General features: G+C 44.9%; 1 protein-coding gene across 4 annotated transcripts in view; it reads right to left on the reverse strand.

Moving 5' to 3' along the window:
• The window catches only part of LUC7L (LUC7 like), a 44525-nt gene extending 29857 nt beyond the window's left edge, over nt 1-14668 (reverse strand). Inside the window, exons 1-3 of one of the 4 annotated variants that reach the window (XM_053213308.1) lie at nt 14374-14668; nt 6045-6270; nt 4039-4133 (exon numbers count right to left, since the gene is read on the reverse strand). In XM_053213308.1, coding sequence (XP_053069283.1) covers nt 4039-4133; nt 6045-6105 — 156 coding nt within the window. In that variant the 5' untranslated portion in view covers nt 6106-6270; nt 14374-14668. Of the gene's footprint in view, nt 1-4038; nt 4134-5110; nt 5182-6044; nt 6271-14373 lie in introns of those variants that run through there. The other 3 variants (XM_027043774.2, XM_027043776.2, XM_027043775.2) reach the window with 3 other exon arrangements.
• Between the last annotated feature and the right edge of the window lie 10 nt (nt 14669-14678).

Genomic DNA, 14678 nt, shown 5'->3' on the forward strand with positions numbered 1-14678 from the left:
CCATTCATCAGTAGATGGACACTTCGGCTCTTTCCATATTTTGGCTATCGTCATTAGTGCCGCTATAAACGTTGGGGTGCATGTGCCCCTTCGAATAAGCATTTTTGTATCCTTTGGATAAATACCTAGCAGTGCAATTGCTGGGTCATAGGATTAAGTACTAAGCCATCTTAAGTACAAATCAACCTCCATTCTAAAAATTTAAATTGTCACGGGATGCCTGGGTGGCTCAGTTGGTTAAGCCTCTGACTTCCGCTCAGATCACAATCTCACGGTTCATGAGTTCGAACCCCGCAATGGGCTCTGCATGAACAGTGCAGAGCCTACTTGGGATTCTCTCTTTCTTTCTCTCTCTCTCAAAAGATAAAAAATAATTTAAGAAAACAAAAATTTTAATTGTCAGGAAAATTTTGACATTTGTGAACCACGCAGGAAGCAATTCACTGCTGTCTTCCTTTGGGTAAGAACTCTCAGGCAGCCACTGCTAATGCAAGCAGTGGACAGGGCTGGGTTCCATGGTTACTCCCTGTCTATATATTTTCAGCTTTGCCAAGGAGGGAACAAAGTACTGGCTAATTTCCCTGGCAGCTGAACACCAAGCAGAGCTGCAATGTCACATTAGGCCCTTCCAGAAGATTTCAAGTGGCTGTTAAATCCAGCTTGTCAGATGTTTTTTACTGAACAAATATCTGTGTTCGCTACCTCCTAGTGGTCTCACACTGGGCAGGGAACTAAACACACAGGGCAGGGAACTAAAGGCTCTTTCCAGAACATGTGGAAAACAAGTTCTTCCACTGAGGCAAGTTACACTACCTTCCCTCCAGTTATCTTACTCTCCCAAACTTAACAACCAATACTGTATTTTCCCATTAAGCTGTTTTTTTCAAGTTTATTTATTTATTTTGAGGTGCCTGGGTGGCTCAGTCAATTAAGCGTCAACTCTTGGTTTTCACTCAGGTCATAATCTCACGGTTTCATGGGGTCGAGCCCTGCGTTGGGCTCTGCGCTGGTGGCATGGAGCCTGCTTGGGATTCTCCCTCTCCCTCTCTGCCCCTCCCCCATTTGCACTGTCTCAACCTCTCTCAAAATAAATAAACTTAAAAATTGGAGGGATTGCTCTTGCTGCTTGGGACTGGAACAGAGGGAGAGGGGGAAACTTTATTTATTTTGAGAAAGAGAGCACGAGCAAGCGCACGCACACACTAGAGGGAGAGAGGGAAAAAGAGAATCCCAAGCAGGCTCCATACTGTCAGCACCGAGCCTGATGCAGGGTTTGAACTCATGAACTATGAGATCATGACCTGAGCTGAGATCGAGTCAGACACTTAACTGACTGAGCCACCCAAGGGCCCAATAGCCTTAACAAAACTGTAACATCCATTCCACCTTGCCTCAGGCCTACTAATGACAGGAGATGGTTCTGAGCAACAACTTGGGCCTGGAGCAGCCCATGGAAGACTGAAGGTTATAACCACCTTCATTCAGCCACTCTAATTTTTTTTTTTACATGTTTTATTTTTGAGAGGGAGAGGATATGAGCGGAGAAGGGGCAAAGAGACAGAATCCCAAGCAGGCTTGGGAACTGTGAGATCAAGACCTGAACCAGAGTCTTAACTGACTGAGCCACCCAGGCACCTGTAGCCACTATATTTTAAATAATCACATTCATTCCATTATAATTTGACACAAAACACAAACTCCTCAGAAGACCCATCATTCACCTCTACCCCTCACTTTCCACTCCGATACAGTCCACACCAGAGAGGCCCAACCTTTACAACCACTTTCATCCGATTTTCCAACCCTCATCCTAGTTGTCCCTCAGCAGCCCCTGACATTTGTTTATTTGCATTTTCACAGTACCATGGATTCTCCTGGGTTTTCTCCTCCTCGGTCTGCTGCTTCTTAGACTCCCCTTGCAGAGCTGCCCTTGGCCAACTCCACCCAGGAGTGACCCTGCTCATTCCATGCCTTCTCATAACTCATCTGATTCGACAGTCTCTGCCTGCCTCTCCCCCTCACTCCCACCTCAGACACACCAGCACCATTCCCACTGTCCTTCAGTTCCAACTTCCACCCAGAGCATTATAACCCCCAACTGTGCAGGTGTTCCTTCTCACCATTCAATGTCCTGAGAAGCCTTTCTTATCACTCTACCTAAAACCATCCATTATCCATTTAATGTCTGTCCTCTTCCTCCACTGGAATAAAGACTCTGTCTTACTGGTACCATTTCCCCAGTGCCTGGCACACACCTGGTGTCCAATAAATACCTGGTGAGTTAATCTGTACCTACCACAATAAACACTTGTAAGAAACGCGCTCATTCTCACTATTTTTCTCACTGGCATTCAGGAACAATGCTACCCAGGGATCTGACCTCCCTGCTCGAAGTACTGAAATGCGTTACTCATGCACATCCATCCCCCTCTGCTCCTTCTGGCTTCTCCCACTAAGATCAGTCAACCACTCCAGGTTGTGATGCCCCCCCCCCACAACAGGATTTTCCTTCAGCTGAACTACTTTTAACTACTGGAAACCATTAATCTACACCGACGGTACCCAAAACAATTAGCAGAAAAAGGTATCTCTACCCAGGTCAAACTACAGGTAAAACCTCAGATAACAAAAGCACAGGGTTTGACATTCATTTCTTCTCTGTTCTCTGAAGAGTGAGCTTGAGAATTTAATACATGAGTGGTTTGCCACAGGCTGCTCCCCCCACAAGTGTAGTAACAAAAGTAATCATGAAGAAAATGTTCCCTAGTGGATGCACATTTGACCCTTAAAATGAAAAAATAATATAAAATGAGTACAGTTTTTATATTCCATAAAGTAGCTATGCAATCTAAAAATGGTGGTCGTCGGGGCGCCTGGGTGGCTCAGTCGGTTAAGCATCTGACTTCAGCCCAGGTCATGACCTCACAGTCTGTGAGTTCAAGCCCCGCGTCGGGCTCCGCACTGACAGCTCGGGAGCCTGGAGCCTGCTTCCGATTCTGTGTCTCCCTCTCAACCCGCCCCTCCCATGCTCACACTCTGTCTCTCTCTCTCAAAAATAAACAAACATTAAAAAAAAATTGAAAAAAAATAATAGTAATAAAATAAATAAAAAATAAAAATGGTGGTCATCTATATCGGACTCCTTTTCTGTAAGTAGCTGAATCACGGCAGGTAATTCTCCACTCTTTAGTCTTTTTCGATCCTATCTGACTCTGAAGAAACCTACATTCCGTAACACTAACATTTATTTGTTTGGGTTTCTCAAGTGAACATAAAACTTTAGGGTTTATATTCACCGGAGCATGTGCTGATTTCTTGAGAGGGTAGCATAGCACAAGCCTAAAACTCATATTCAAACAAAACACTAAAACCTCAGTGTTAAACCCAACTGATTTTTTAAAAATCTAAAAATTTGGGGGGTACCTGGGTGGCTCAGGGGGTTAAGTATCCTGCTCTTGATTTCAGCTCAGGTCATGATCTCAGTGGTTTGTGAGTTCAAGACCCACGTCGGGCTCTTTGCTGACATCACAGAGCCTGCTTGGGATTCTGTCTCTCTCCCTCTCTCTCTCTGCCCCTCCCCCACTTGCTATCTCTCAAAAAAAAAAAAAAAAAAAAAACAAACAAACCACACACACACACACCTAAAAACTTGGGGAAGAAATGTACCTTGTTGTACCAAAAATTTACCAGATGTCTGATGTGGAAACAAACCAACCCAGAATTTTCAAAGTATAGGCTGACCTGAAGCATACTTTCAGGTTTGGCCAAATGACACTAGTCACAGTACTTAGTTATGAATATCCCCATATAAATGATTCTATGAAAATCTGCTAACTTACAAAATGAACTTTATAGCAATAACATATGTCTCATGACATCAAATGTCACCAAACTAATGCCACGAGTCTATCATCTGAAGGACAATAGATGGTTTCTGCCTGGCAAAGGAAAAGAGAATTCAAGCTGTAAGCCCTTCACTGCCTGCACAGCCCTCATCTGAGTGTTTGATGATATTCTCCCAAACCCAAATACACCTACCGTCCCAGCCAGGATATCATGGGGGCAGCAGTCCAGAAGGTGACTCTTGCAGACACGGTCATCTGTAAACTTGACCCTCTGTCTGGTTTCGTCTCCTGAAATTCATTTGTGGTTTTAAATAAGACAATATTATCACGTTAAACACAAAAGCATATCTGGTACAACAATTCACCTGGATGATTGGCAGACTACCAAATACAATGAAAAGCTGATCTAGAGATAATTTACAACTGGAGCGGAATACAGATGTTTTTTGATGCTGAATGTATCATGAAGAATCACACTTAATGAGATCTGACTCCATCATTGTGCCAAAGAAGTCAAGGAATCTGAAGTAAGAGACTGAGCACCAAAAGGCCATTAACCCCGCACATACATGTGGGGAATGATACCAAAACCCATGCTACTCAGAGGGCCATGAATCACCACATATGACTTATAGCTGGTAGTTTCTCCACCAACAGAAGCTACATATTAGTCTTATCGTTTTGCTATGGACAAATGCATAGGCAGTATTTTGCCCAAAGTCACATGAAGGAGAAAGCTTTCAAACTCTACCACTGACTGATAAATAACCTAGACCTAGTCTTCCTATGCCCCGTCACCCCCACCCTTAAAAAAGAGAGTTGGCACCTGGGAGTCACTTTTAACAAGACAATACCGGAAAAAAAAAAAAAAAAAAGGAACTAGGTTAGTCAATACACACTGTGAGTTCCAACACATACTGTACCCATCTGCATTCTTCAAGACCTCAGCTGCAGAATTTTATGCCCGCTGTTGAAAAGTTTTAAAGGAAAAGTTTTCTTGCCCAACCTGCAGTAAGGAAGTCAGGGGAATGATACATAAAAGTAAAGGCAAAGTGGAATGTGACAAATTTTAAAGCTAATCTGTGTATCCACAGAGCTGTGTAATACTAAAGGAGGAATATATTTTAGGATTTGCAAGCATCCAGGATTAATGTTGTGTCTTTTTATTGAAAATGTTTTCTTTCTAAACTACACTTTTAAAGTTATTTGTGAAAAAAAGCAAACACTTTTTTGTTATAACAGCTTAGAAATTGGTTGTGACTCACGGCTCGATGAACATGAGGCTTTTCTGCAACTCCCTTGCAGATTGATGTAGGCAGGCAAAGATACACTGAACCTTTATAAATAAAATAGAGGGGCCACAATTGTTCAGTTTGTATGAAATAAAAATATGGGAAGCAATTCAAAAGCAACTCAATATACAAAGAAAGCTAAAAGAGCACTTATTCACCTATGAAATAAAGTGCAAAGAATCTGCACAGCCCTGCGAATGTGTCCATGTGAACTTACAACTTCATTACTTCAGTAGAAAAGAAAACACAAACCACAGCAGGTATACACCTTTGCGAGGTGCCACCGCTTTCTCCTGAAGACAACCATCATGATCTTTCACTCCTCCCTACGACAATCATTGCAAGACCTACCTAACGACTGCCAAGCGCTGGCTAAACAGAGGCTCTCCTGTGTGACTAGGGGGAAAGGGGGCTGGAAAAGCACTCGGCAGGAACCCACGTTAGAAAAGCTCAATTCACAGCTCCCCTTGGTACAGAAGAGGAACGGCGGGGGTTTCAAGGCCCATCCGGCTCGCTCGGGTGTATGTAGCTTCTTCCCCGAGGAGCCTCGGAGGAGCTCCACCACCCGGCTGTCAGCGACCTGGAGCCCACGCTGGCGCCAGCCCTCCGCCGACTCCCGGTTCGCGGCGCGGGGCCGCGGGAGCGGGAAGGAGTCGCGCGGCGCCGGCCAGGGAGAAAGTCGCAACCGCAAATGGGGAGGGGACCCATCGCCAGCAAGGGAGGGCCCGGCCGCGGCCGCCTCCAAGGCGAACCGGCTCAGACAAAGGCCCGGCGCCGGCGGTCGGCGCGCGGGGGAGGGAAGGGTGCCCGGCGCAGGCGCAGACGGTCGCGGCCCCCGCCTCAGGCCGCCCGGCGGCCTCGCCTCACTCCTGCCCAGCCCCTCGCCAGGCCTGTCGCCCGGACTCACCGTCCCGGGCCGTGCCCATGAGCTGGTCCAGCAGGGCCCGCATCTGCGCCTGGGCGGACATAATGGCCGGCGAGGGCGGCAGGGATGGCCGCGACGACTCCTCTCAGCGCACGGGCAGCGGTGGCGGCAGCGGCGACGAACGCTGGTCGCGTCGGCCTCGAGCCCACTTAGCTCCTTCCCGCCGCGGGGGACGCCGGGAGGAAGTGCGTCAGTGCCGGTGTTGAGCCTGCTGGGAAATGTAGTTTCTAAGGCGGGATAGGGAAGGAAACTCCGCCCTGTAAGAGACAGGTGGGAGGGGTCCAAACAAGTTGCCCCAAAGGGGAAGCCAAAAAAGTCCCCACCCTGATTTTATTCTAGGGCCCAAGACCTATATGTTCTACTGGGACTAAACTGCAATAAAATAATGTGAATATGGACAATACAAAACGAAAAAATAAATCTTATGTGTTTTCTTGCTGGCGATGAAACCCTTTTACTCCCAGACTCCAGTTTTTCTCTACTGTGAAATGGGGATTCTAATGGTGCCTGTCCTATGACTTGTGAGAGTTAAGTCAAGCCTGGTATTAATGTTAGATTCTGTGGTTACAATTTTATGGCAGTCCATCTGTGAGGTCAGTCGGCCATCCACCAAGGCTATTCTATTCTAGCTCCAGCCACACCAGAGATTGGCCATGAGGTACTATTCCTTGAGTAGAACAGCCAGTCACATGAAGGTAGGTTGATTACATTGGATCCTTTTTACTCTAGGCGGACAGTGATTCATCCCTATGGAACTGTGTACTTACACAGATACGTGTTTGTTTTTCCAGACAACAGTGCCTCTACACTGGCATACACATCCAAAAGCTTGCAGAATGCCTGATTCATTGACATGGGATCCTGCACAACACTGCCTCATATCAAGAAACGTGTTTCATGGTAAAGCAGATCAGGTATTTATTTCTGTATAGCAAGCCACTTAAAAAACTTAGTGGTGTAAAAGATGATTTATTATTTCTCATCATTCTGTGGAATTCAGGCAGGGCTTAGCTGGGCCTAGGCTCTACTACTCTAGGTGGTGTTGGCCGAATTCACAAAATTGCTTGTATGGAACTGGGCTAAGGTCCAAAGCTTCATTGATATGTCTGGTTCCTCTGTAATGCTCCACATGGCCTCTCTCTCTGTACAGAGATCACGTCACTCAAAAGTCTAGCACAAGCTGCTTTATAGTATGGCAGATGGGAAACAAAAAAGTGAACATGTAAAAATTGAAAAAACACTGCCTGTATAAAATGATAATAATAATATTAGTTTGTGGGATTTAGCAAAAGAGTAATAGGGGTGCCTGGCTGGCTCAGTCAGTGGAGCATGCAACTCTTGAACTTGCAGTTATGAATTCGAGCCCCACATCAGTGTAGGGATTACTTAAAAATAAAACCTTGGGGTGCCTGCATGGCTCAGCCCAGTAAGTGTCCCAACGCTTGATTTCAGCTTGGGTCGTGATCCAAGGGTCCTGGGATCGAGTCCCATGTCAGGCTCTGGGCTGAGCAGGAGCTTGCTTACGATTCTCTTTCGGGGCACCTGGGTGGCTCAGGTGGTTAGGCCTCCATCTCTTGATTTCAGCTCGTGTCATGACCTCACAGTTTGTGAGTTCAAGCCTCGTGCTGGTCTCTGTACTGGCAGCATGGAGCCTGCTTGAGATTCTCCCTCTTTCTCTGTCCCTCCCCCACTCACACTCTCTCTGTCTCTCCCAAAATATATACACTTAAAAAAAAAAAAAGATTCTTTCTCTAAAAAAATTAAAAAACTAAATCTTTAAAAATAAATAAACTATTTAAAAAATGTTTTAATGTTTATTTATTTTTGAGAGGGAGAGAAGAGAGCGCGCAAGCAGGGGAGGGGCAAAGAGAGGAGACACAGAATCTGAAGCAGGCTCCAGGCTCTGAGTTGACAGCACAGAGCCTGATGGGGGGGGGGGGGGGGCTTGAACCCAAGAACCAGGAGATTATGACCTGAGCCAAAGTCAGAAGCTTAACCAACTGAGCCACCCAGGTACCCCTCCAACTCTTGGCTTCGACTCGGGTCATGATCTCAGCATTCGTGGGATCAAGGCCCCCAGTTCGGCTCTCTCTCTGCTTGGGATTCTCTCTCTCTGCCTCGCTCCCATGTATGCACACACTGTCTCTCTCTCTCTCTCCCTCTCTCTCTCTCTCTCTCTCTCTCTCCCCAAATAAATAAATAAACTTAAAAAAATTGTTTAAATTTAGATTTGGTTAAATTAAATATTCATTGTAAAATTTCAAGGATAATCACTTTAAAAATATAAGTGGATTATAAAAATTGCAGGCAGGTAGATGGGAAAAAATGGAACAAGAACATTAACAAAGTTAATCAACCTGAAGCATGCAAGAGGTATTGAAAAGTGAGACAAATAAAAATTAAAAATGAGGGACGCCTGGGTGGCTCAGTCAGTTAAGCGCCCAATTTCAGCCCAGGTCATAATCTCACTGTTCCTGAGTGTGTGCCCGGCATTGGACTCTCTGCTGTCACCACAGAGCCTGCTTCACATCCTTTGTCTCCCTCTCTCTGCCCCTCCCCACCCCTGCAGGCACCATCTCTTGTCTCCCTTTCGAAAATAAGAAAGAAAAAAATTAAAAATGAAATGGCTAGGGGTGTCTGGCTGGCTCCGTTGGTAGAGTATGGGAGTCTTGATCTCAGGGTTGTAAATTCAATCCCTATGTTGGATGTACAGATTACTTACGAATAAAATCTCAAAAAAATCTTCCTTAAAAAAGGGAATAAGGGCACCTGCGTGGCTCAATTGGTTGAGTGCCCAACCGTTGACTTCGGCTTCGGTCATGATCCCAGGGTTTGGAATCAATCGATACCCTGTTGTGCTCAGTGCTGAGCATGAAGCCTGCTTGAGATTCTCTCTCTCCCCCTCTCCCTCTCTCTCCCCCTCAGCCCCTCTCTACCACTTGCTTTCTCTTTCTCTAAAATAATAATAATGATAATAATAACAATAATAAGGCTAAATGCAAATTGGCAGCCTGGATTAGATCCTTGAACAGAGAAGGGACAGTAGTGGGGTGCCTAGGCGGCTCAGTTGGCTAAGTGTTCAACTTTGGCTCAGGTCATAACCTTGTGGTTTGTGGGTTCAAGCCCATGTTAGGCTCTGTGCTGAACAGCTCGGAGCCTGGAGCCTGCTTCAGATTCTGTGCCTCCCTCTCTATCTGCTCCCTCCCTGCTCATACCCTGCCTGTCTCTGTGAAAAATAAACATGAAAAAAAAGGGGGGGACAGTAGTGGCAAAATTGGTGAAACTTAATAAAGTCTGTGATTTAGTTAATCATGAAGTACTAATATTAATTTCTTAGTTTTGACAAATGTACCATAGTTATGGAAGCTGTTAATCTTAGCGGAAACTGACTGAAAGGTATATAGGAACTCTTTTATTGTCTTTGCAAGTTTTCTGTCAAATTTTTCCAAAATATAAAGTTTATTTAAGAAGCAGTATGGTGGGGCACCTGAGTGGCTCACTTGGTTGTGTGTTCAGCTCTTGGTTTTGGCTCACATCATGATCTCACGGTTTTGCAATTTCAAGCCCCATGCCGGGCTCTGTGCTGAGAGTCTGCTTGGGATTCTCCCTCTCTTTCTGCCCTTCCCCCTCTCGAGGTCTGTCTCTCACAAAATAAATAAATAAAGTTAAAAAAAAGAAAAAGGCAACACAGTATAGGGTGTCTGGCTGGCTCAGTGAGTACAGCATGTGACTCTTGATCTCAGGGTCCTGAGTTCAAGCCCCTCAAGCCCCACATTGGGCTCGGATAAATGTAAATAAATAAATAAATAAATAAATAAATAAAAATAGGTAAATAAAAATAAGAAGTAGAGGGGCACCTGGATAGTACAGTTAACTGACTGTTGATCTCAGCTCAAGCCTTGATCATAAGTTCAAGCCCTATGTTGGGCTCTGTGCTGGGCGTAGAGCCCACTTATAAAATAAAAAACGCACAAACCTCGAGATCATGACCTGAGCAGAAGTTGGACTTTCAACCAAGTGAGCCACTCAGGCATCCCTAAGCTTTTTTTTTTTTTTTTAATGTTTATTTATTTATTTTGAAAGGGAAAGAGAGAGAGCACGCGCGCCCACACGTATGAGTGGGGGTAGGGCAGAGAGAGGGAGTCTCCAGAAGGCTCTGCAATATCAGAGATCATGAGTCAGATGATTAACCAACTGAGCCACTCAGGCACCTCTAAAGGGAATACTTTCAATTCCTGCCTATTTTTGCTCCTGTAGGATTTTTTGGTAGTTATTTTAACAAGCTAGCAATGTTACCTCCTATTTTTTTTTTTTTTTTTTTTTTTTGAGAAAGAGACAGAATGTGAGTCGGGAGGGATAGAGAGGGAGACACACAATCCGAATCAGGCTCCAGGCTCTGAGCTGTCAGCACAGAGCCCCACACGGGGCTTGACCTTGGGAGCCAGGAGATCATGACCTGAGCCGAAGTCGGACGCTTAACTGACTGATCCACCCAGGTGCCTGTTTCCTTCTATTCATAATCTCCTAAAACTTTTTACATCAATGTGCATTGAATTTTATTGACTGATTTTTCAGCATATCTTGAGATGGTTTTGTTTTTTTCCTTTAAGCTTTTAAGGTAGTAAATGCCATGAACTTTCTAATGATAAGTGGTCTTTATATTCCTGAAATAAAACAATTTGCTCATGGCTTGTTTACTTTGTGCATATTGCTAGATTCCATTTGCTGATACTGTTTGGGATGTTTGCCTCTGTGTTTATAATTGGATTATAATGTCACTTTATTTTACTAATCTCTTCTAGTTTTGGTATCAAGGTTAAATTGACCTCAAATTTAATCTTTCCCTATTTTTTGGATGTTTGTATAACATTGGAATGATCTGTTTCTTTAAAAGTTGGTACAATTCACCAGTAAAACTATGTGGGCCTGATGTATTCTTTGAGGAAGAAATTTAAAGTAAGATTTATCATGGTGCCTGGATGACTCAGTCGGTTGAGTGTCCGACTTTTGATTTCAGTTCAGGTCATGATCCCAGGGTCATGGGATTGAGCCTTCAGTCAAGGCTTGGCTCAGAGCCTGCTTAAGATTCTCTTTCTCTCCTTCTGCCCCTACTCCTGTGAGCATGCACATGCTTTCTCTCTCAAATAAAATAATCAATTAAAGTAAGATTTATGATGATCTTAAAGCTGGTGCATAAAAAATTAGCTTGGAGCGCCTGGGTGGCTCAGTCAGTTAAGCGTTGTACTTTTGATTTTGGTCAGGTTATCATCTCACGGTTCATGTGATCAAGGCCCGGGTCAGGCTCTGAGCTGGTACTTAAGAGTGTGCTTCGGATCCTCTCTCTCAAAATTAATAAACTTAAAAAAGTATTCCCTTTAAAACTAGAAACAACGATGCCCACAATTGCTTCTATTTCACAGTCAGCTCGGAAGAGCAAGAAAAAGAAATTAGAGACACAAGAATTGAGGAGGAAAAAACAAAATCGTCTTTTTTCAGACGATGGTTATGTTGATAGAGAACTCAAAAGAATCCACCAAAAGACGTTAAAAATGAATTTAACATGGTTGCTGGTTAAAAAACAATGTATGGAGGGGCGCCTGGGTGGCGCAGTTGGTGAAGGTCCGACTTTGGCTCAGGCAATGACCTCACAATTCGTGAGTTCCAGCACTGTGTGGGGCTCTGCACGGACAGCTCAGAGCCTGGAACCTGCTTCAGGTTCTGTGTCTCCCTCTCCCTTTGCCCCTCCTCCACTTATGTGTACACGCTCTGTCCCTCTCTCTCTCTCTCTCTCTCTCTCAAAAATAAACATTTAAATAAACATTATTTAAATAAACACTTAAGTAAATAAATACACAAACCAATGTATGGACCCAATGTGGGGTCTCCTGATCAGACGGGGCCACCACAAGTGGGGCATCCCAATAAGGTAGGGGCCGGTAGCACAGGCAGTGAAATAATTCACCCAAGGGGCCCCTGCGTGACTCTGTAGGTTAAGGGTCTGACTCTCGATCTCAGCTCAGGTCATGATATCATGATCATGAGATGGAGCCCCGAGTCAGGCGCCACACTGGGCCTGGAGCCTGCTTGAGATTCTCTCTCTCCTTCTCCCTCTGCCCCTCGCACACGCCCTTTCTATGTCTCAAAAAAATAAAAAATTCACCCAAAGCAGAACAAAAGAGATAGAAGTTTATTGAATTTATTGAATACACCACAAGGGAGCAACAGGTGGGACAGCAGAGGAGAGACTGTCTTCAAGGGAGGTGGTGGAGGCCACAGGTGGAGTGAGAGTATGGGAATGTGTGGAATTTTCCCTTTTTGGGTAATCGTAGGAACTGTGCCTGGTTGTTATTGGTCAGTTAGGGCCTAAGGCAATTTCAAGGTGGGTTGCATTATTAACAAGACTGTTTGCATGGTCTGTTTGCAATCAACTTGGTGGTGGTCGCAGTGGGCCCTTTCACCTTGATCAAGTTTCCACTGCTCAAGCCTGTTGACTAAAAGCATCCTCTACAGAAAGGTATACACTATTTCCATGTGGCAACTACAATGAAAAACATTATTTTTTTAAAGACACCATTTTCTTCTTTTTTTTTTTAAAGATTTTAAGTAATCACTACACCCAACATGAGGCTTGAACTCAAAACCCTGAAATCCAGAGTCCCATGCTCTACTTGTGACTGAGTCAGCCAAGTGCCCCTAAAGACACCATTTTCAATAGTACTGAGAACCACAAAATACCTACGAGTAAATCTAACAAAAGATTCAAAAGACTTGTATGCTGGAAATAAAATGTCTTACTGGAAGGCATCACAGAGAGCTTAAATTAAGTGGATGGTCAGTCTGTGCTCTTGCTTAAAAATACAATATCTAGGGGTGCTCGGGGTGGCTCGGTCGGTTGAGGATCCGACTTCGGCTCAGGTCATGATCTTGAGGTTCGTGAGTTTGAGCCCTACACTGGGCTCTGTGCTGACAGCATGGAGCCTGCTTTGGATCCTCTGTTCCCCTCTCTCTGTGCTTCCTCTGCTCGCACTCTCTGTCTCAAAAATAAATAAACATTAAAAAAAAAAACAAAACCCTGTGGGGTTATTTTGTTAAACTTGCCTGATTGTGAAATTTTCCTCAAGAATGGCTAAAGCTCATTAACGTAAGAGAAAGGTGGAGGTATCTGTCCAACTAAATATCACGAGTTATTATAAGGACACTGTAATTGAAATTGTATAACTGAGATTCTCTTTAGCACAAAGATGGAGAGAACACTAACAGAGTAAAGGTCCCAGAAAGAAGCTATGGGGAAACTCCCTCGAGTTCCCAGTGCTCCTGTAAAAAGCCCTGGTCTCCTTAGACCCTTCACCTACATGAGAATTGAGAATTCGATCTGCAAGCATTTACTTGTCCAGTTAATTACTCTGCTCCAGAAGTATAACTTCCTGTATCTCTCTGAGAGAGCCAAGTGGCTAAACCTTGGATTAGGTGCCCAGGTACTGGGGGGAACAGAGTGTTCTCTTTCCAGTTATTTACATTTCAAGGAATGAGAACCAGGAACTTGGAGACAGCTCCAGGTCCTAAAAGTCTGGACAAGAGACAGTAGGGCCCTCTGGCCCCTGGAGAAACTCATTTACATGGATTTACAAGGACTGGAAGAGGGAGGAGACCCCTTTCTAGAGGGGAGGAGGGCATCTACCTCTTCCCCTTAATAAAAGCAGAAAAGTTACTTTTCGTCATCCCTCACCTATGTTGCAGGGCCACTCCTGTAAGAAAAAATTCCATTGGTTATCCTTGTATTTCCCTGGGGGGTAAGGCTTGGAAGGAGGAGGTGTGAGGGACTCAACATGCTTATTATTACAAGGGGGTAAGTAGTAAGAAATCTTATCTGACCCAGAACACCTCCTGTGAGCATTAGGATGAAATTAATTAATAAAGACACTCGTGCATATCCAGATTTTTAAAAAATATGGCCGGTGCCTCTGCACATTGCTGGGGAAAAGAGAGACTAACTCAATAAATGTCACTAGAACTCCAAGTTATCCAAATGATGAAGAAAATGAAATTACCTCCTTACACCACACTAAATCTATTCTAAATCGAATTTAAAACTTAAATGTTAAAATGAGTACTTTAAAACCATTAGAAAAAACAGGGAGACTTACTGGGGGTAGGGAAAGGTTCCTTAAACAAGGCACAAAAAGCACTAATCATAAAAGATTGACACATTTTTCTATATTAAAATAGAAACTTGTGGCCACCAAAGGCACGATAAACACCAAGACGCCAACGGCGACATTCACCACGCGCATCAAGGGCGGAGGCTTCTTACCCTAAACCCAGCGCAACGAAACCACAGAGGAAGCCGCACAAAAAGTGCAGCAACGGCAAGAGCAGGCGCTGCAGGGGAAACGTCGTGGCCAGCAGAACGTGTGCACAGATACTCAAACCCGACGAGGCAGAATAAAGCCACGGGAGGTCCCGGCTCAAAGCCAGGGACCCACGAGGCCCGCGCGGCCGCGGCGCCCGACCCCCACGCGAGCCGGCTCCACGCGCGGCCCCAGGCCCACTCGACTCGGCTGGGCCGCGGCCATGACCCGCTGCTCCTCCACAGCGGCCCGCCGCAGGGTCGGAAGC

Source organism: Acinonyx jubatus, chromosome E3 (genome assembly GCF_027475565.1).
Source record: "Acinonyx jubatus isolate Ajub_Pintada_27869175 chromosome E3, VMU_Ajub_asm_v1.0, whole genome shotgun sequence".
Lineage (NCBI taxonomy): Eukaryota > Metazoa > Chordata > Mammalia > Carnivora > Felidae > Acinonyx > Acinonyx jubatus.